Below are 22,454 nucleotides of genomic sequence, written 5' to 3'. Positions count from 1 at the left end.
CCTTGAACAGGAAGAGCAGCCTCCAGAGGTGCTGCCCTCTCTCCACGCAACGCTATATGAAGTTACAGTTTAGACAAGGTAATTTTAATAACCTGTGAGCTGGGTGAGATATCACAGCATGGTCAGCGTTGGAAGGGACCTCTGACGATCATCTGGTCCAAGCCCCTGCCGGAGCAGGTTCTCCTAGAGGAGGCCACGCAGAATCAGACCCAGACAGGTTTTGAATGCCTCCATAGGAGGAGGCTCCACAGCCCCTCCGGGCAGCCTGTGCTGCACCCTGTCACCCACAAAGTAAAGAAGTTTTTACTCCTATCCAGATGGAACTTGTGTGGCAGTTTGTGCCCGTTGCCCTGGTCCTGTGGTGGGGCAGCACTGGAAAGAGCCTGGCCCTGTTCCCTGGACACTGGCCCTTCAGACATCTGTAGAGATGGGTACGGTCCCCTCTCAGTCTCCTCTTCTCCAGGCTGAACAGGCCCGGCTCTCTCAGCCTTTTCTCCCAGGGGAGATGCTCAGCCTCTGCTAGTGACCTCCGTCTGTGCCCAAGGGGAAACCCACGGTGCGAGCTGATATCAGCTAACAGAGGAACTTATTAAGTTTAGCTATAGGGGAAGGTCACACGGCTTTTTAGAATTATGATTACTCTTGCTGTATTTCCAGAACACCAAGGTGTAAACTCAAAAGATCCAACAAATTTCCTATACTGTAAAACACTGGAGGTGAGGGGTTTTTTTACAAATAAATCCACATGCTTTTGCGTGCAACACCTGCACAAAGTTTTCATTTATAATTTAGATAGAAAAGCTGTTCACAAATCATAATGAACAAGGTCCGAATAAACACAGCAGAGACTTATATGCACAGCATAAACCGCACAGTTAGACGAGACTGACGGCAGGGTTTTTTCTTTGTCCCTATTAGAGTTTTGTTAGAAAGATTAATCCCATTCCAGGCAACTCATAGTATTTGAGACATTATGTACAGACAGCTCAACAACTGTGTCAACAGTTTCATCCTTGGCAACCTCAGGCCCACTCACGGAGAAAGGAGAGACCCAGAGGGTGACATCCCCCCGGTTTCGAGAAGAGCATCAGAGCCAAATGGATTTCCCATCTGTCATGGTTTAACCTGAAACCAGGACACCATAACCAACACAACTCATGAGGAGCACAGGGTGGTTCTGTTGGTGGGTTTTTTCTGTGTGGTGGGTTGTTTTTTGTCTTTGTTTTAAAGTAAGAACAAGAGAATAGAAAAAAGTCAACTGAAATTTGTTCAACGAAATGCAATACACAGAACTTGGTAACGTGGTAACAAAGATGCATTATATTGCACCAGTTTACACCATGGATTAATCCTGTCTGGTAGTGTCACATGCACAGCTAACTGTGAATATTATTAACGATCAGTAATAATAATAATAATAATAATAATTTAGCTGGTCAGGTAACTTGATCCAAGCTAATCTTTTCTGTTAAAATGCCAAGCAAAGAGAGCTCTATGAAGTTAATCACACAGTAGTGGAAAACCAGAAAATGTTAGACAAGCATCCATTGCAAATGTGTATGCTCATGGGCTGCATTATGCCCCAGATCCATCATGGGTCATGAGATACTTGACTGCACACCAGGGGCCACCTAGTCGCAAGGATTCAACCACATAAGGAATAAAGAAAGAAATCTCTTCAGTGTAATTCCCACAAGATGTTTATATTCAGACCACCGCATCAGGAAAACCTTCTAATGGCCATAAATTTGAATCCACATGCAAAAGCCCACAGAGACATTCGGGCAACCAGTAGGATACCTCTGACAAAATCTTCTTTCTCTTTTATAGTCTGTGGGTTTAGATTTGTGGATGGGGCTTTAGAAACCTTTTGCACAATACAGTGGTGATCAGCACCAGATGTGCAGAGAAATGAGTAAAAAGCAGCATCTTAAAAGGTTTTCAATATTGTACCTTCCTTTGATGAAAAACAGCAAGCAAACAACAACAAAAATCTTTCTTTACATTCATTAAAAAGGGAAAATTCATTACAAGTAACAAAAAAATGTTAAAGAGAAAAAACTTGGCTTAAACCTTTTTTCCTTGTTACAAAATACTGACTCTTTCAAATGAAACATTTTTTTTTTAAATGTTCTGTGGTTTTTGTTTTTTTTTTTCTGAACTGACATGATCCTCTGAAGCAAAGTTATCTGCTTTCACGCCTTGGTGGGACCCAGGCCTTTTCAAGCAAATACTGCTTTATTTTATTTTAAGTTTCTAACAGAGCAAAAGCAGAGTCACTGCAGAGAGAAGCAATGAAACAAAGGAGGACGACGTTGATGGACTTCCCAAGGTCGCTGCAGGTGCCAGACAATGGTTCCCAGGAGGGGAAAACATGGTTGTTTAAAAACAAATTTGGTGCATGTGGCAAGCGTGGATGTTTCCCCGTGAGATCCAAGGTGACATGTATGACGACAGACATAGGAAAGGAGTAAGGGGAAGAAGGGAGAGGGGAGGGAAGAAAGGACGAGGAAGAAAAAGAAAGAAAGAGAGAAAGAGAGAAAAATAGATAAAAAAAATTAGGTCATAAATATAGAAAACATAAGAATCAAAGGTTTATTTAATTTCGTAAATTAAAATGGCTAAAGGTTAAAGAAGAGCATTAGCACATTCACACCGACAAAAGGGCTGGTTCAGAAGCTCAGCAATGGCCAAAGCCGCAGAGCAGGGTCCAAGTCAGGGTTTATGGGGTTTGCAAGCAAATGAGATTAAAAATGATGGAACAGAAGGCTCAGCGAGAAACACAAGAAAATGGTTATCTGGTATTTGAAAGGACAACGCTGCCTTTTACATATTCAAAAGAGAAAAAAAAAAAAAAACAGTAAAGCTTTTGTGTAGCAAGACAATCCACCTGCCTGTTCAAGTCCTTCCCCCAAAACCTGTTGTACCAAGGACTTGGAAAATAGATCCAGGTGACTAAAACCCTGGAGAAGGAAGGTCTCAGGAACTTTTCCATTTAGCTTTCCAGTTGCTTGTACACTACCCTAATGCAATTATTATTATTACTACTACTGAAAATGATACCCTTATCCTTCCAACCACTTTAAGGACACCGTACCGATTACGGCAACAAAAGACTCTACATAATAAATATACATTTTGTCCGCAGGAAATTCCTAGCTATTACCTTCAAGCAGAGCAATGCTGTATTAGAGGCATTGGCTCTGACTGCTCCTATGTAGCTCCTTTTGAAATCAAAACAGAAAAGCTAAAAGCCACGTAAACGACAAGAGATGCTAAGGAAACCAAAACACAGAGCCCCCGACCTACTGCAGTTTGGCACAGAGCCCTGTGGGCTGCGTGTCGGGAAAACCTAGCCTGCCCCCTGGAAATATTTTCCCCGATGTTATTAGTTCAGGGATCAACTCAGGGAACCAAAGAGTCTGGAAACAAACACCTTGGAAGGCCTAATAGAAACAAAGTCCTCTACGCAGTGCCGAAACCCTAGAGACACAGTCACAAATCCAGCACAGCCAGCAGTAACCATGTCACTGCTCTACCTGCCCCTGAACCAGAGCACATCCCTGCTGAGGTCCAACCGCGTCCATCTGTTGGGTCAATCCTGCTGCAAATTTGCACTCCGAAAAGACAGCTTCCCAAAGAGCTTCCGACAGACATTTCCATATGCAACGTTTGAGCATCAGCCCCAAATCCTTATTCCTCCTACGCTGCATGCCAGACTGAGGAATAACTTCAGAGAGGCCAAAGAAATTATACCTGTGATAACAACCTGGGCTTTTTTTTTTCCCCGCCCCTCTTTTTTTTAATTTCCTTTTCTCATTTTTAGAGGGTTCCTGCCCATGTTACTGTTGGATTTATAGGGCTCAGTGGCATCTGCGCTTGTTGCTCCCCCCATTGCCATGGGACATGGCAGTATGAACACCGTATTCCAAAGGCAACAGCACTCTTAGAATTTGCTAATGCGCCCGTGTGAGACATCCCAGTTGCCCCAGGTAGCTCTGTTGTCCCATTGGGCGAGTAATGAAGGCTAAAAGAGAACATCAGCACAGGAAGGCAGCAATGGTTGCACGCAAAGGGCTGTAGAGGCACAGGAAGCCTCACCAGTACTTGCAACCCTCCCTGGGGAGATACGTCACGGTGCAAAGGAACCACTTTCTGCTGCTCCCAGCCTACCGCACTGGACTGTTCAACACTGAACTGACCGTAACGCACAATTATGTAACGTAATTGCCAAATTACCCTCACTTTCTCCTGCCACATCAGTCACAGTTGTCCTTCAAATATGTGAGGGTAGTAAGTATTAGAGCTGTTGAAAATGAGAATCAGAGTAAGTTGCTTAATGAGTTACTGAAGGTCCTTCCACCCAAAACTACAGCCTTGTTCAAACACGCATCCCAATTGCTCTTTTGCCCCATTTCCCTCCTCCTCCCTATCCTCATCCTCCCTACCATGCACATTTTGCAAGCCCCAGCCGACTCGGTCACTCATTTGTACGCTTAAGAACAGTATCTGGCCTGATCAGGTGGAGTTTCGGCATGCGAACCGCACAGGGTCCCAGCTGTTCCCTCCCGACAGGAGTGGGCGCAGCGGGGGCAGACCAAGGATTAAAATCGCAGCGCGAGGGAAGGACTGGAGGAAACTCTCTAGTTGCTCTGAAGAAAAACACGAGACCGAGTTAACAAACTAGAAGACAGAATGAAATCCAATCGCTCCCTTCAATATGGACCGTCAGCACCAATCCTGGCATGAACATGCCTAATTCTTGGCTGTGCAGTGAGAACTTGCCTGACACAGCTCGGCTTCAAAGTTTGCCCATCTGCCTTTAACTAATCAGAACTTTAATTTACAGTAGTCCAGCAATTTCAGCCTTGAGATTTTGCTTGTTTGGAGGGTCCCCCCCGTCCACTTTTTTTCGCATGTGCACTACACTACTACTGTCCCTCCGGCAAACTGCAAAATTCCTAGCATCTCAGCTGACAGGCTCTGTTTTTTGCAGCATTTGTGCTTCTGTCTTACTTTTTAAGCACACTACTAAGTACAGTCTGTCTGAATCAAGAGTTTCCAGCAGCATTCTAATGCTAATTTAGTTTACTTTTTCCTAATGCCCTACCCAACATTAAAACAGTGCTGTTTTAAAATGACTCTAATTTGGTCTCCATTTCATTTCACAAAAAGCCTTCAGAGAAAGATTTTAACCTCTTCCCCTTCCAACCGCTAGCAAATTCCTTATGCCTTTATTTCTCCAGAGGCTGAGCTGGATGGACAAATGAGCAGTAAGCGAGCCCAAAGCAGATTTGGAAGGGAAATCTGCATTGTGAAAAGCATCGCCCCGGAGATCTGAATGGTCTCTTTTGCTTTAATTTAAAATGGGAATCCCACTTTCTGGTTTCAGAAAGCGTTTTCTATCCACTGTTTTTCTCACCCAGCAATCCTGTTACCCTGATACAAAAAGCCAACATTCCCTGTAAACAGTCAGACAAGGATTTGTCACGTAGCATTCCTAACGGTGTACTGCTAATGCTGTACATACTGTAACACAGACTACAGTACAGGTATGTACACGGCAAAAACTAAGCTTTGGATGGGTAACCAATTGTGATAATGGCTTTAAGCAAGCAAGTTGTCAGGGTTACTCAGGCACATTAAAGGATGCAGCACCGTTGCATTAATTGGAAGCAGAAAACAATGGTAAAGCTTATGACTGCTGTACCTGGGATGACAGTAGGCTGAGCAGAAGTTCGGAAAGCATAGTGAGCTGGTTTGGACTTCCCTTGCTGGTTTTCAGCTATCACATAAACCTCATACTCCGCATTCCAGTCCAGGGACTTGAGCATGACGTGGTCACTGCCAGACGGGAGTCTGATCTCTGGTTTCCATTCTGAGGAATGCTTCTGCAGCGCAGCGAGATGACAGGCAGGGATGCAAAGCACACAGCACATTAGTAGCCAGCTTGGAGAACGCTGTAACGCCTGACTAACAAACGGGGAAAGTGGGGAGGTTTCTACAGAAGCACACGCTCCTCAGCTAACTGGGGGGTGCAAAACATCGCGTGCTGCGGGCTCCACGTGGAGAGGCCAAGAGGCACTGAAGCAGCCTCTTTCCTGCTCAGAATCATTTCCTGCAGTGTTACCATACCTGAAGAAAACCCCTCAGTTCTTCCTCTCATCTCTGCCACATCCCTAGACCACCTCCACTTCAGAGGGGAAAAGCTGCAACTCCTCTATGTCTCTGCCCTGCACAGCACTTTGTGTCCTTTCATGTCTCAGCACGCTGAACTGAAATCATCTGAGAGACAGAGACTTACCCCTTAACACAAGCCTGGCCCAGCTCACCACTGCCCTTCTACTCTGCACCCTTTGGGGAGATGTTAAGAGGCACACGCAACTAGGAGCTTTGATAATTCCTACTCAGTTTCAGGCAATCCGGATGTACATCTCACCCAGATGAATTTGAAAATCCTGCTGCCAAGGTACTTTGAGAGAGTCTTGGGCAGTTTTCTGAGACTGGAGAGAGCTAACACTTTTCCATCTCTGCTGGAATTTTGTGGTTCTGTGACACTAGATTGTCCTTTTGACATTCCAAAGACTCTCCCCGCTCTAAGAAGGGCTAAGTAACCTAAAATGCACAAAAAGATGGTCCTAACAAATATTCTTGGGATTTCTAGACCACGGTGCAAAGTCTGCTCTGTGACTTGATTCTAAGGACTGTTCATTTGTAGCATATAAAGAAAACTTACTAACAGCAATATGGGATTGGTTCAGCACCACATCTGCCAGCCTCAGCCACTGAGAAAGTGTCCTGCTTTCTTAACAGCTGGAAAGCTTCTGTATCTCAGCTCAAACACACTGGTACCGCTGAGCTGCTCCCAGGTGTATTAAGACTGAGAAAAAGCGTGCAGACAACAGGAAAAAATAAGCTTCAAAAACTTCTGGCATTCTTTCTGCTGCCCTGAAGAGCTTCGTATTCTCATTGACCATCCCTCAGCGATGTGCTAGGCAATCTCTCTGACTGGGTGTTCTTTTGTAGGAAACAACCATCAAAAACCACCTAGCACAAAACAAGGGCCACGTTCAGCTTGCAACAATACTAGCTGCTCATCCCATAGATGTTCCCTCTCAAGACTAGGGCTAGATGTTTTGCTCTGAGAATCATGCATTTCGCAGTCCTGGGTAATTTACAATGAGAGCTGATTAAGTTCTGCCTAAAGGGGAACTGCTTCCAATAGCACCTCTCACTTGATCTGTGTCTATACTGACTACATGGATTGTCTTATCCAATTACCTGAGTCGTTATCGAAGCCCCCATTACTCAATCAAAGACAGCAGTTCCAATGACCAGTGGGAATTATGATTAGATACGTGTCTGAAGGTGGGCAGTGCTCTACACTACAAACCTCTATCCCCAGGCTATTCAAGCTGTTGCTGGCCATCCCATCTCAGAAGCACAGGATATGAAACACTACTACGTCCCTGTGATTACCATACGCTCACAATTCTACGGAAGACAGCACGGAGAAATAACCTTTCACAGTCAAAGGGAAAGAAAAGGAGACAAAGACTTTGTTGTTGCTTCTGTGCACGTCATGTCTCACACCCCACACACTCCCACCACCCCTGCTTAGCACGTGTTCCCGTGCTGGCCTGCCTACAAGATCTGAGCGTCAGGGTTCTCTGTCTACACAGTGAAGCCTCAGGACTGAGCAGGCCAAATACCAACCAGGCTTGAGTGTCGGTCGTACTTACAGCTTTGTATTTGATCAGATAATGTCTTATTGGGGAGCCACCATCATCCTGCTTGATAACATTCACTTTAATGGAGTTTCCGTCTTCTCCCATCTGACCTTCCAGTTTGGGCGCGCTGGGTTCCCCTGAAACAACGGTGGATTTATGTTTATTTGCAATAAATAAATAAATAATCAACACCAAAACATTAGGGAAAAAGTACTCATCAGAATCAGAAAAACACTTCGTTACGCTCAGCTGCCAGGGTACCAGCCTCACTCCGACCCAGCCACAGAGGCCCCCGTGTGCCTAGGGTACAAACATTTGCAAGACCCAAGTATTTCTTGCATTTGGTGGTTTGTTTTCACTGATACAAGTTACTGGTTTTGTGTGTGCCGGAATGGAGTCAGAGGCTGAATGAAAAAGATCCCACCCTTCTCCAAGAACATTCTAGAGCAACAACTGGCTCCTTGCGTTTTTTGTAAAACACTGACGTGAAACCGCTGGAAAATAGGGCACGTGGCAAACGGGCAGGCTGCTCCTGTGAAATGTAGATAGGAAGAGCATCGTTGAAAAGGGACATTACGCTTGTCATACAGACCTGTGTCTGCACTTTGAATGCTGTTTAGGTTTTACAGCTGCTGGACCGGAGACTCACTGGTGAGCTCACTTAGACGAGTGTGGAAAAAATGGTACTGAACCACACCAGCACGGCTTTCCAGTCAGCTTGCACGGGTATAACTAATGACAATGAATACAGGCTGGAGAGAACCAGACTCCTTCACTCTCCTGTAATAACCACTTTTAAAAGAAAAAGCTATCATATTCCAATTTGCAGCCCTGGCATCAGCAGAAAACTGAGCTGTCATTTGCCTCTGCACGTCACACCGATTTGCAGCTACACCTTTCCCACCACGCCTCTACAACTGCTTTTTCTGGCCAGTTCCTCCATAACCTGCAGACACGATCTGCAGGGGGTGGTTCCCCAACCCCAACTCCAGTACTTCCCTCTTGCACCTTTATTATCACATCTCTCCTACCAAAAGTCAAATCCACAGATCGTCCGATTATGTATTTCCACCCCCCAACGTTCCCAGTTCAGAAGTACCGCAGCAAATTGCTCAGCAGACGTGTGCCTCCTCCTTCTGCTTTTGTGTTACCCCAGCGATAACTGTTTGCAACGTGCTCTGACAGAATTTACTGTGCAAGAGGCATTATTACCCGTTTCTGTGGTTTTGCGGGAAAAGAAACCCACCGACCAACCAACCTCCTGCCCCCAACAACGTTAAGTATCAAATTAGCAAAAGAACATCAGCGACAGAAGAGCCCTGGTCTCTTTTCAGAAGTGACACAGACCAGGAGAGCTCCGATCCTGCTGACTTTCTGCCGGTGCCTGGATGCTCGCTTTGCTCCGTTTTACGCAAAGGCAAGCAAGGCTTCGGTTCTCCTGTGCCAACGCTCGTCTGAGGCAGGAGCTGCAACTAGTATCTCCACAGCCCTGAAGTGTCCCAGGAGTTTAAATGCTGGTCAGCCATTAGGACCTGACAAAATTTATCAGAAATCTTGCTGAAGCTTCCTAGGTTGTTTTAATGACTTTTTTAGTAGCATCTCCGTGATGTAGTCTAAGTGCTTAAGCCACCAATTCTGGGTTTAAAAGCTTCTTCAGAACTTCTGACCGTTTCAGCTGCTGCCCTCTGGAAGCTGTTCTGCCTGGCTGCTTTATGGGTGAGCTGAACAAAACCAATACTGCAACTATTTGCAAGTTAAAACTTACAGATCAGCTGCAGTTGGCAAATCCAGCAAACTCCTGAGATTAACTACAGGCTGCTGGCTGGTCTCATTGCAGGGTCCTCATTCTTACAGGTATTTTATGTAACAATTAAGGCGGTTGAATGTTAAAAAGCAAAAAATTCCTCCACCTCTGTTTACCCGCAGTTATGCACATTTTATGCATTTTAGTAGTATTTCTATTTATTCGTCTGAGTGGTGAATAGCTCATTTAGAACTGACTACAGGAAATTTATATACAACGAATACAACGGACAATGCACATCCTGTGTTTCGCTGTGCACCTTGAATCTAAATACTTCCCCAATGTTTGCAGCCGCAAACATTTCCACAGGTTTGCTAATGCTGTGCACATGCTTTAACGTTCCAGCTTGATTGACCTACAGCTCTGCTAAAGCACCTCTGCCTTTGCTTGCAGTGCCACTTGCGGTTTGGACAGTAGGCTTTCCTGAACACATGCTCACCGACACACCAGCGTGCTGAAATACAACGGCAAGATGATCCAGTTCAGGATGCAACCCAAAGAGAACTATACCCAAACTCTGCAACGGTGCCATTCGCCATCTAAGAGCCTGAACGTAACCAAATGAGAACAAAACCGGGACACTGAAGTAACGTTTGTGACTTTTAAAAAGCTCAGCCTGTTGCCTAGCATGAGACCTTTAAAAGTACTTAGTTCTGATGCATTATACTAAAAGCGAAAGGAAGTAATAATCCAGTAGTTTTATGAAGATCAACTCTGAAGGATAACATCAGTCACGAGACTTTCTTACAACCCCAAAACCATTCTCAATTCTAAATCTGTTCTGCCTGGATTTGTAGTCAGCTACTAATGGAGGGCACATGCATTTCTGACTGGCCAGAGAAAGGTTAATCTTCCAATATCTTTCAAAGTTGATCTTCAGAAGTAATGTGAAGCCCTTCCCCCTCCCCCTCCAAAGAAAGAATTCCAGCACATTTGCTTTGGTGAAACATCAATGAGAAAACTGCAAGACCTAGACTGAAACAGTCATTTAAGATTTGTTTGATTTTCTTGCATGCTCCAATATACCAACTGTTCCAAGGTCATCACAATCCATGGACACACAAAGCTTTTTGATGTGAGATACACATATTTGTGTTTCACAACACAGTAACTTCTCTTAGTTACTGCTCCTTTTTCCCCTGTTACACTTTTCTTTTCCAAATCCTTGCCTCTGCCTAACCCCATTAGAAGACTCCCACGAAACCAGCTGGGCACTCAAGAGCCGTGTTCCACCCCGTGACAGGTTTCTCAGTGACTGTACCCTGGAAATACAGCACTAGCGCTCTCAAGGTGACCAGGCAGCTGCCCCTGCAGGGAGCTCTCGCTGCGGCTTGAGGCAGGCAGCACACGGCAGCAGTTCTGCCTGTTCGTGGCACAAGAGGTGCCACGCGCTCCTCTGGACTCCTCCTGGTTCACACAGTACAGGGCCACTCGGGTCTTGAGAAAGGGCAAGAGAATTTTGTGTTTAACTGCTGACCACATTTGCCATCTACTGTAGAGACAAATGGGTGGATTTTTATCTTTACTGCCAACTAATGGAGGCTGCGTATTTGAAAAGCCCTTCCCAGCCCACGTTTCTCCTGGAATTACAAAGGCTTTCAGCATCCATAATTCATTAGCGCACTGTGGATTGAAAATTAAATGGGAACAGGCAAGTTCTAGGTGAGCAGAAGTACCTCACCTAGGCATATTGAAAACACCAGTTTAAGCAAGCAATTACATATGTTTTTTTTCTTTCCTCGGTCCTAGAAGAAAAATACCACTCCAAAGGTGACTGGCTTGGACTATTGAGTCAATTTGAGTTGAAGAAGCTATTACTGCAATAATTGCGTCATGACTACTAACTGATAATTAAATGAAACCAGAATAAGATGTCTTATCATTTTTTCACACAAGAAACTAACTCCAAGTAACAGCTGGGGCTGGGGTGTTCGAAGCTACTTATTTTGCTGGACACTGAGACACTTGACACTGCCGAAACATTTATGAGCAGCAATGCTTAACTATTGCCATATTTCTGGTGGACTTGATGAATGGCTTCACTGATAACTAGACAGTGCAAGATCAACATCTCCTCTGTAGTCTTTCTCATCCTCACCTCAGAGGGATAATTAATAATGAGTAAAGAGATCCTGAAGTGGTAACACTGTACTTACAGTATCTGACCTCTTATCTAACACAGGCTAGAATTTTTTTCCCTGTGATTGAGCAAGGGAAAATTGCTCAAGACTAAATTTGACGGAACATCCTTTGGAAAGATGCTCATTCTTGAGGTATTTTAAATGTCAGAGGTGCTGCTGTACCTTATACACAGCCATTCCAATGATTAACTGCCCTCTCTGCTGAAACTTTGCTTGACTCTGAATTGCCCAGTTCCCCGATTCCTTCCTTCCCCAGTAGTTTAAATGCACTCCTGCCCTGAGGAACATCCTCTCCAGATCGGAGAATACGGACCGCTCCCAATGGCTGAGACCCAACAGGTATAGCAGCGCAAGCCCTGGTGAAGAATACTTCAGTTTTCTCTCCAGAAATACATAGCATTTAATTTCTCTTAAGCAGGCAGATGCAATCCAGATACAGAGCTGTAAAATTAAAAATGGGTTAGTGTGTAGTTTCAAACAAAGGAGGAAGAAGTTTAGTGGGAAAAGTTTAGTCCAGCAGAATCAGCATCCCTCTAAGGAGTCATAATGTCAGTAGCTGAAGAGAAAAGGTTGTCGTCAGGAGGTTAGAGTAGAAACTCATGCTCACAGAACATGCATCCTCCCTACAGGATGGGGGCTGAAAAGCAAAAGTGCATTACAAAGGTGTGCTACATGCCTGGGGTCTCCCATTTACAGAGATGACCGGGCGTATTGCAGAAATCTGCCTACTCCACCCATAAAACGTGGGGTCCCTAAGGAACGCGCCTTGTGATGCTGCTACTTGGCTTGCTGAGAGCAGGCAGCTCCAAGCATGCCAGAGCTCTGCTGTGCAACCATTTTACAAACACCTATCTGCTCAGAATTCACTCTGCTGCAGAAGGAGGGATGCAGGATCTTGTGCTTTCACTCTACAGTGCAACAACACGAGCGATCATGCCTGAGCCAGGTGGCACCTCATCCAGCCCAGCAGCGAGAGCATCAGCTGCTGCCAGCGGAGGCCCCTGTAGGGCAGAAGACAAGTAATTTAGATTTCCAGGACTGTGTGCGCTTTACTCTCCTTGGGAAATGGGATGGATTTTGCTCGAAGAGCTAGTTCACAGGTTTCAGCCACCCGACATCAATAGAATCGACCACTTCCACCGATTTAAACCTCACCCATAGGACGCTCTTCAGCAACGGAAAAAAGCAAATCAAATAGGTGCCTTACTTTGGATAAAAGCTAATAGATGCGCACAGCACACGGCCTGCTGCTTGCCATTTAAACTACTTCTGAGCAAGCCTTCTCTGGAACGGAACGGAGTGCTCAGGAAGCCCTGTATTTTGAAAGGCACTTCATCTGCTCTGTATTGGCTCTTCCAAAGGCACCGCTGCCCAGAAAGACGAGCTGTGAATTAGACAGCCTTCAATCTCTCAGTGCCTTTTAGGAAACTAGGTCTGCTTCTGCTCTCACATCTTCTGTGGCTCTGGGAACTCACTTTTTCTTTCCATTAACTCTTCTTTTTTTTTATCTTTACAACCACAAAGAGCTGCATGAAAAAATAACAACCACTCAAGCTCTTCACCACTCGTCTGCCCAGATCCCTCGCCACATTCCTTATGGCTGGATTCTCAAGAAAAATGATGACATCAGGAAAGACTCCTGCTGCATTGGTTTGTCTAATATCAGATTTTAGGCCAGAAACATCTTGCTGGCCAGTGCAAAACACAAGGCACTGGGACTAGGTGGCTCCAGCATTGCAGCTCTTCTCTTTCTAAGCAGCAGCACAATCGTTTTGCTGCTTCCCACGGGGGCCGCCCAGCTGCTGCGCTGTACTGGATTACAGTGCAGGTCCCAGGAGTCACCTGAGCGTTACTGCATGGTCTTTCTTCTCCAGCAGCCAAGCCTGTAACTTTAAGAAAGGAAGAAGCCAGCGCTTCGCTCTGATAAGAACACAGGGCAGTACACACACGACGTGAAGCGTTACTTATTACGGCACTGTGCTCTCAGGGTACACATCACTGGCAATCCAGCGTTAAGCTCAGAGACCCATTTCTTTGGGCTTCAGATGTAACTCACAATGAACCTGACCAACTGTACTTGAAACGAGAGACAGTTCTGCAGGTTCCTGAAGCCCAAATCCCAACTTGTTAGCTCCTGCATGTGATGTGAGGGTAGCCAAGGACAGTGCTCTGAGCCATTACATTTTCAAATTATTTTTTATCCACTCCTGCTAAGCCATTAGCACCAATAATCTCCTGCTGCAGGGAAGCCATAAATGTTTCCTGGAATCCTTTCACTGTTGTTTAATTTATATTCAAGTGCTTCCTTGATCTAATATGAGTCTGATGTAGCTGGATTTCAGAAGCAGCTAACTGTTTTTAATTATCTGGTTTTCAGGGAGTGCCACAAGCACCAGGGCTGGATGCAGCTGTAGTAAAAACTCGAGATGGGGAGAGAAGAGAATATGAAAAAGCAGCACAAACTTTTCCCCAGTCACTGGGCACCGAGTGTGTGCTGGACCCCAGAAGTGACAGCAGCGTCACTGACAGAGACCTTTCCTCACATCTCTTCTCCACTCCCACCAAGTGTGTTCCTCCTGCCCACCTTTGAAAAGCAGCTCAAATCGGTTACTACATAATAGACCAGGAGATTAAATCCTCGCCTAGCTGGCTCTAAGGAAAGATCCTGCATCCTTGCTGTGCTTAGAGAATCCAACCGAAATCTGTGGTAATATCTGCAACACATGAACGAGGAAGCAGCTGATTTCTGCAATCTTTGACCATCATGTAAATAGGACGAGATTGTGACTTACAGTGTCACAATTTGAAATGAACATCAGCCATACCTATGGAAAATCTCCACGAGTGGTAAATATACACGGGTGAGAAAGAATAGGTAGGGAGTCTTCAGAATGCACACAAGAGAAGCAAACATCGACAATCAAAAATAAGGAACAAAACCAGAAGAACATGCAAAAACGAGACAACCAAGTCTCCAATCCTCCTGGATTTTGACCAGAGAGGGAAGAGACTAGGGGAAGAGGGGCTGCTTCTATGCATGCAGTCACGTGGGAAGGTTACTGGTGTTAGTTTTGTTTTCCTGGCAAACCCCAGCCTAAATCCCTTCCTGATGGTGGTCCAAGACGATAAGGTGCTTTCAGAAATCATAGCTTGAAAAAAGCCAATTGCTTCCAGGTTTTCAAAATTATTTGTTTAGTTGGGGAAGCAGAAAAGCAGGAGTTTCCCTCCCCCCCTCCCTTTAGATTATGCACAGTGTATTAAGTGAAGCTGTAAAAATCACAGTGTTGGAGAAATTGCTTTCACTACCACACACTTTTCTTGGAGACTGATTCCATCTCCACAAGCCACAAGGGTCAGTCATTTTCTTCTTGATTTCATGGAGATCACCAGCTACTGTAGCTGTTGCTGGTAAATGAGTTCAGATTAAATCCCTTGCCAGGCTCTGAGACCCTGTGCGGGAGGGATGAGGTGCGCTGGCAAGAAAGGTGCCACGGTGCTTCTGATGCAAATTGTGCGAAGTCTAGCTCCCGTCACGTCCTCTGTGTGCGCCTAAATATGCCACTTCGTAAAAAGACAGTTCCCACTCTAGCTAAGTTAAAGTTTTACTCGTGATAAAAAAATAATTCTTTCTTAAATCGTAATGTGGCACGCTTACCAATAACTAAATTTCAGAGAGAGGGAATTTTGGATCCTTTTGATAGGCTACGAAATACGTACAGTGTGAATGTTTGTGTCTATCTATATAGAAATACACTGTGTATATATATATATATACACATACTGTGTAGGGTCAAAATGCTGCTAAAGCGAGAGGAGATAGGGTGTGCGCATTTTCTGCGCATCTTACCCACAGTCTCCCGCCAAACAGCTGCCTGAAGGGCAAAGGGTTGTGGCCACTTGGTGTTCATGCCAGGGAGAGGACAGAACCTCACCAGGACGCTGCTGTGGCACGCTGCCAGTGAAAGAAGCAAATGACTGAGCCGCATGGGTTTTGTCTTGGGTTTCGTTTGGTGGGTTTTTTTTCCCCAAGTTTTTTCCAACTCAGTACGGAAGGCTGAAGCTGAGCTCTTCAGACGCAGACAGCGGTGAGCGATTCTCCAAAAGGCTGGCAGAGGGATTTTGGAGTGATGGAATTTGGAGGCCCCTGGCCAGCGACCAGAGGGGCATCCTCACCCCAAATCTAGGCAACCAATCAGAACAAAGTATTTTACCTTCTGTTCCCCAGCGTGGACGACATCATCAGCACCATGCAAGCCACATGACAAAGTCACATGATACGCACGCACATGATTGGTTGAAAGGAAAGTGGAGGAGGTCACATGAAAAATACAAAAAAATTAAAAAACTGATGTAAACAATGGGCAAGGGAAAAAAATCAACAACAGAATTACAGACTAAATCAAACAGAAACAAAATTAAATTAGCCAGTATATATCAGAAACACTGGGGAGACAGTAAAACCGCCTGGAAATACAAAGAGTATTAAACCACGGAAAGCCCTGGGGGAGTGTTAGGCACAGCCGCATCACTGCTTATTAATACCAAGTCAAAGAAGAAACAAAAATTATTGCAGGGTGTGCGCCAGAGCTGGGACAGCTGAAGGAGTCCACAAGACTGTTGGAAAGAAAAAGGGAAGACACATGGTTATTCAGAAACAGTCCAGGCAGCAGAGGGGAAACGGTCAAAATCAGAGCCCACACGGTTCAGTGAAGACAAACCTTGGCATTTCGTACTGATGCGTTCTCCCCTCTGCAGAAACACATGTCTTCCTAAATATCAACAACAATAACAGCTGGAAAAGAGAAATATCTACTATCTGTATACATTTCCGAGGACAGAGCTTTCGATCAAAGAGCTGCAAGCAGAATTTGGTCAGACTGACAGTTCTCACTCAGGGTGCACAAGCTCCGTCCAACGCATTCAGCCTGAAGATTCAAGGAATGGCATGAGTCACATACAATGAATTACGCTGATGATTTCATGTGTGCAAGGGTTTTTTTTTCTGTCAACGAGGAGAGGGATGAAGTGCTCTGCGCCGGAAATTAATTACAAAGATGGCACAAGGAAGACAGCTACTGCTGAAAGAGATGAAAAAGTATGCAGGCTGTATGACAGGGGAATGAAAAATAAAAATAAAAAAAAAATCAGTTGTAGAACTGGAGGACACCACTAACTCCATGCTCTGCTTCCTTTCATAAATTACTATCTACTTTATAACTTGCATTTTTCATGATCATTCCTCTGTCTCATCTTAATGAGGCTACTTCACAGGGCTCTGGTACTTCCCTGTTAATTTGATGTAAAGAGATTAAACCCTTAAATCTTTTGGGTGCTTCTATCTGGCAAGATTAAGGACATACCATTACTGAGGAAAGAACTGATGGTACAAAATGTAAAATCGCTTTGTTATGCCTAAGCTTTCAACCCACTGGCTCTAGTTACAAACGCAGACTCATGGAACTCTAGGCAGGTGTATAAGGAAGGAGGGAAGTTTAAGAGGTACTGTGAGAATGCCTGGAAAGGCATTCAGTGTCTTCTGCTCATGAGGAAACAGACTGCCAAATACCCAGTTAGCTTAATATAACATGAGACTTAAAAACAGGCAAGAGAAGTTGCCTTTCGGACCGCTTGCTCCTGAGAGAAAGTTTTAGTTAAAGATCAAGGGCAAAATTGGCCATATAAATATACCCAAAAGCTACTTTGGATGAGGCTTCCGAGACACAGAAGACATTTGGAAATACTGTCTGTAGCTTAAAACCTTGAATTTCATCCTATTGCCATGGGTAGAAGTCAGGTGGCCAGAAGAGTGGTTCCTTGGGGCTGACAGGAGGGAGGCAGCCCTGGTACATGCAGCTTCTGTTCACAGGCAGTACTTGGATGGATCTGAAAACACAAGGGCTTTCACGGCCAGCTCGGTCTCTCTCAGGACAACTGGACCAAGGAACCTGATAAAATTTCTTTTATAGCTACTGTTACTGTCAGGGCTTGTTAAGGAAGATATGGACCATTGACCAGCTTACTTGCAGACCGTATTTTTTAAAAGCAAAGGAGAGATGCAGTTTTGTCTGTTCAGTGAAAATGCTTCTCCCTAACTCCATAGCTAGCTAGATCTTAGGTTAGAGTTGTCTCTGAACATTAAATTCCTTTGGAGACAGGGACCTCAGCACGGTTTGCCCTGAGGCACTGCAATGCTAGCTCTTGGGGTCTGGTTGGACACAGGCAGTGGCAGAGAATATACACATCTTACTGCTGGTAACTCTGGAAGGAGTGAAAGGGAAAGGAAAAAGAAAAGGGGTGTGAAAGACAAATGAATGTCATGAACAGCGGCTATCAAACTTTCACTTTTTACGTAAATAGGCTCCCCTCCCCACATGTCTTATTATAACAAATACTGGGTGGCCAGACCCGCTTCTTGGGGAAAGAAATTCCAAAGCAAAAGGAGGCGCCAGCTCCTTGGAATGCCCATGTGACCTTTTCCCCATGACTGCCACCTATTTTGAATAGACTGGATGCACTCTGCAAGATTTTATAGAAAAAAAACCAAACCAGCACTTGGCTTCCAACTGGCATGTCTCTTGCTCAGTTTCTTCACCTCCCTAATCCTGCAACTTTTGAATCTCTTGGCCAGTATCTAGTCAATATGACAAAAATTCCTACAGATTTTGGAAAACCAGGAGACTGGATGGGAGAAGGACCCGAATTAGTACCTCAGCTGAAAAAAACCCCGCCTTTTGCAAGTGACATCAAATATTGCTATGCAGAACAGATTCCACAGCGGAGACAGCTGCAAGAAAAACTTCATTACTGCCACCGATACAGACCTATTTATCTGAGCAACCTAAGTGGATTAAGTCAAAAGGAGATACATGTTCCTAAACCTCTTACATGACTATAGACAATCTCCCATATGTTACTGATCACATAAAGTCAAAAACTCACTAAAGTCAGTGAAGAAACTCTCTTCAGCTTCATTAGGCTTCAATCAGACCCATTGTTCGCTTTCCTGACTTCATGATGCTGCAGAGCAGCTCTCAATTTCTAATTACTCTTGGTTTCACTCATTAACCACTGAGGTTCAGTTAGGGTAAGACACAAGATCATTCAGCAGCAGCATCAATAATTAAATGATGCAAAGTTATAAGAGCACCTGCCTTGTGCTGATGCTCTTTGATGCTGTTGTACCTGCAGAATATCCATACGCTGCACAACAACTCGGCATACAAAACAAATGTGTCTGCTCTTTGCACAAATTCACTGTGTACGCAAACAACAACGAGGCAGCGAGAGGTCAGAACTGCTTCCCTTCGGAGCCTGAACTTGAATGTCGGTGAAAATCCAAACTTTTACCCTTAAAAAAACCTAAATATCCCCACAACACACACACACACACACGCACGCGCGCGCGCACCCCAACCAAACAAAAAAGGGTGGAAAATGTTTATCATGAACTAGATCTAGTTAACTTTTCTGGGTAGAAAGACCCATTCTTTTTATGGAGCCAAGAATGCTCTGAAAAACATTATCACAACATTTTCCCTCACAAGCAAGGCTATCTCCTAGCCCTGCATATGAACAGCCACAATGGAGTCTCTGCCTCCTAAGAAATAAAATAAAAGATCATTAGCAGACCTGCTGGTTGCCACCTTTCCCCCACCCTTCGCCCTCTCCACCCCACCCTCCAAATCTGATTTGAATTGGAAGTTCCCTTCAGCAGCACAGAGTCAGCACCACTTCAGATGTGCCAGGGGTTACCGTTTGGCATGTTGTGTATGTGAAAAACTCTGCAGGAAGGAAAGCGTTCGTTGTGGTCACTAGCAGATAAAAAGACATTTCATGCGACATGCGAGACCACGGAATGTGCCAGTCATAAATGCAGTAATAATTTTTTTTTTTTTTAATTCCTTTGATAGTTCTAAGACTAACCGTATTATCCTCTCCCTCCATCCCAAGCCACAAAATAATCACACACTTCGTGCTTTTAGTATTTTCCATTTAGAAGCGATGAACCATTTCTAACACACTACAGGTAAACACACAGGTCTTTACTTATAAAGACCATGTTCACAGAAACACATACATTTTATTATTGTAAATCAAAAGAAAAGTGTTTCGCTTTCTAGAAACGATTAGTTGCTCAAAACACACATATGCGCCACACAAACCTATATCTTCCTTAAGTGTTTTTCTTTTGTTTTACAGGACTGTGTTGCAATGTCTGCTTGGCTTTCTTATCGGTATGTGATTGGTGATAATTCTACAAGTAGGGATCAAAATCACACATTTGATACACCCACTCAGTATCAGGAAAGTGTGTCACTGGATTAACAGCTAGTCTAAAACCGACACTGCAAAACGTTGTGGGTTTTTTACGTACAAAAGAACTAACACAAGGTTTAGCTGTTTTTCCTCAGACTGCTCGGATCCAGCGTGGATGGGAGCACCCGCGTACCTGACCCAGCCTCACCAGCAATGGCCATCCAGCCAACAAGGTGCTGAGACAGAACGGAGGGAACCTGAATCCAATTCCCAAGGACTTCTTGTGAAGCCTTAAGACCCTTTTAATGCAGGCAGGGCAGCAGTGGAGGATGGGGCAACGCTCCCCCTCCCCACAGTCCTCTCTCCTGTAAGATATTCCACCTCCTGCAGCTGTAGTTATCAACTGCCTCTCCCTAAATTCACAGAAAATGGAGCAAGGCAGGGCAGCAATAAGATTTAGTCCACATCCCTGTTGCAAAGGCAGCTTTAACAATAAAATCATTAATGGAAAATGTGAAAGGGAAACATTCATTTTGGAAATGACCATTTAAATTTCTTTTTTTTTTTTTTTCTTCCTTCTTTCTCCCCCTCCGTGTTTCTTCTAAATCTTGTATTTTATTTGTTACTGCATGCTTGGTAGGACAACAGGGAGAGGAGGAAGAGTGGTACCATGCTGGGTTCTTAACAGCTACATGCTCACACAACGCATTAATGCCAGATTGTTGGTTAACAGGCACCAAAATAATGCAGTACAGAGCTTTAATTCCCTCGATAGACAGGCTACAGCATAACAAACAGCACTCTGGACCAAAGGGGAGCAGTTCCCATCTACTCACTTGGTGGCTCCGAGCTTTCGGATTCAGCGAGAGGCTGAGTTGCTATGGAAACACGAAGGATGGATAGGACATGTAAAGGTGAAGCATACTGTGAAAATAAGTTATAAGAGGCAGAGGAGACAGAAAGGAGAGACAGGAGGTCTAACGAGAAGAGAGTGGGAATAATACTGAATCCTTACGGCAGATGTGTGTTACCTGAAGAGGCTGCAAACACCGCGCTGCCGCTTCGCAAGCCCCTCCGCAGGGATTGCTGTGCCGCCAGCTGCAGGTCCCTGCCGGTGCCAGGGAGCCCATCGGCACCACACGGCTCCTGCGGCAACCTGCAGCTGCCTGTGCTCATCCCCCGGAGTTTTGAAGCTCTGAATCCAATATCAGAGACAGCTGCAGCATTTTTGCCAGCTTTTGGGCCAAACAGCAACCTCAGTTCACATGTTGCCGGTCCATTAAGTAACAGAATTCCTGGGGTGCCCTCCAGAACAGCTCCCCATCGCTAGCTTTTGCCCAACGACAGAAGACAAAGGAGCAAGGACTAATGAATGAGAACCTACCCTCTGGGTACAGCGGGAACCTACCCTCTGGGTACACCATTCTGTTCTCTCTCACCTCCATGCGCTAGGGCCAGGGTAAGGCAGAGGAGGAAAAAAAAAAAAAAATAAAAAATGTAACAGCCCAACAAGGTGTGAGCACTCCTGAGAAAGAAGGCAGTTTGAAGAGAAGCTGACTGAAAATCCCTTGGGAATCCTGCTAAGCACCCCGCTCCCAGGAGCAAAGGCAGCCCGTACCAGCACTGACTAGAAGGATTACCAGGATAGAAGAACAAAGATGCTGTCCCTCCTTCCAAAAGCCATGGGAAGAATGCAGCATGGGAGACAAGCCGTGAGGGATTTCTCTACTATTCTACAGATCATCTTGAAAAACAGAAGAATTGTCACTGTCATGTCTTTATGATCAGGCAGAGAACTACAGCTACAGAGAGGGGTACATGGGGCACCCCGAGAAGCTGGAGAGCAGCCCCGCAGCAAGAGATCTGGGGGTTGGGTTGGAGTGTCTAGAGGAGGGTGACCAAGATGATGAAAGCTCCCCAGAGCAAGACTTACAAGGAGCGGCTGAGCAAACACAAGCGAACACTTGCCTTGTTCAGCTTGCAGAAGGCTGAGGGATGCCTCCGTCACAGTCTAGAACCTCCTCACAGCGGGCAGTGGCAGGGGAGGTGCTGATCTCCTCCCTCTGGTGACCGGTGAGAGGACACAAGGAAATGGAATGAAGCTGCATCAGGGGAAGCTCAGACTGGACGTTAGGAAAAGGTTTGTTACCAAAAGGGTGGTTGGTCACAGGAGCAGGCTCCCCAGGGGAGTGTTCACAGCACCAAGCCTGGCAGAGCTCAAGGAGCATCTGGATGATGCTCTTAGTCATGGTTTAGTTTTAGGTGGTCCTGCGAGGAGCAGGGAGCTGGACGTGATGAACCTTATGGGTCCCTTCCAACTTGAGGTGTTCTATGCTTCTATGAACTCCTTTTCCTCCCATGGTGGTATCTGTGCTGCTGGTGTGAGGGGGGAACAGGACAGGCGCTCACACAATTTGCAGCCTAAGTCTGATTATGCAGATTGAAAAAAAAAAAAAAAGATGAAACTGGGTATAAAGAAATGAGTTTTCTTCTACAGCTCCAGAACGTGTCTCAGTAACAGGC

At 45.1% G+C, this 22,454-nt stretch overlaps 1 protein-coding gene across 8 annotated transcripts in view; it reads right to left on the bottom strand.

The window, feature by feature from the left end:
* Positions 1-22,454, bottom strand: part of NCAM1 (neural cell adhesion molecule 1) — a 150,657-nt gene that overhangs the window by 15,224 nt on the left and 112,979 nt on the right. For 5 of the 8 annotated variants that reach the window (XM_055819348.1, XM_027790350.2, XM_055819349.1 and 2 more), the window contains 2 exons: positions 7,743-7,867; positions 5,711-5,891 (listed from right to left, as the gene is read on the bottom strand). In XM_055819348.1, the coding sequence (XP_055675323.1) occupies positions 5,711-5,891; positions 7,743-7,867 (306 nt within the window). Of the gene's footprint in view, positions 1-1,995; positions 2,337-5,710; positions 5,892-7,742; positions 7,868-22,454 lie in introns of those variants that run through there. The other 3 variants (XM_055819350.1, XM_055819353.1, XM_027790353.2) reach the window with 1 other exon arrangement.

Source organism: Falco peregrinus, chromosome 15 (genome assembly GCF_023634155.1).
Source record: "Falco peregrinus isolate bFalPer1 chromosome 15, bFalPer1.pri, whole genome shotgun sequence".
In the NCBI taxonomy this organism is placed as follows: Eukaryota; Metazoa; Chordata; class Aves; order Falconiformes; family Falconidae; genus Falco; species Falco peregrinus.
Note: the sequence above shows the minus strand (reverse complement) of the source record. Positions and strands in the feature narration are given on the sequence as shown.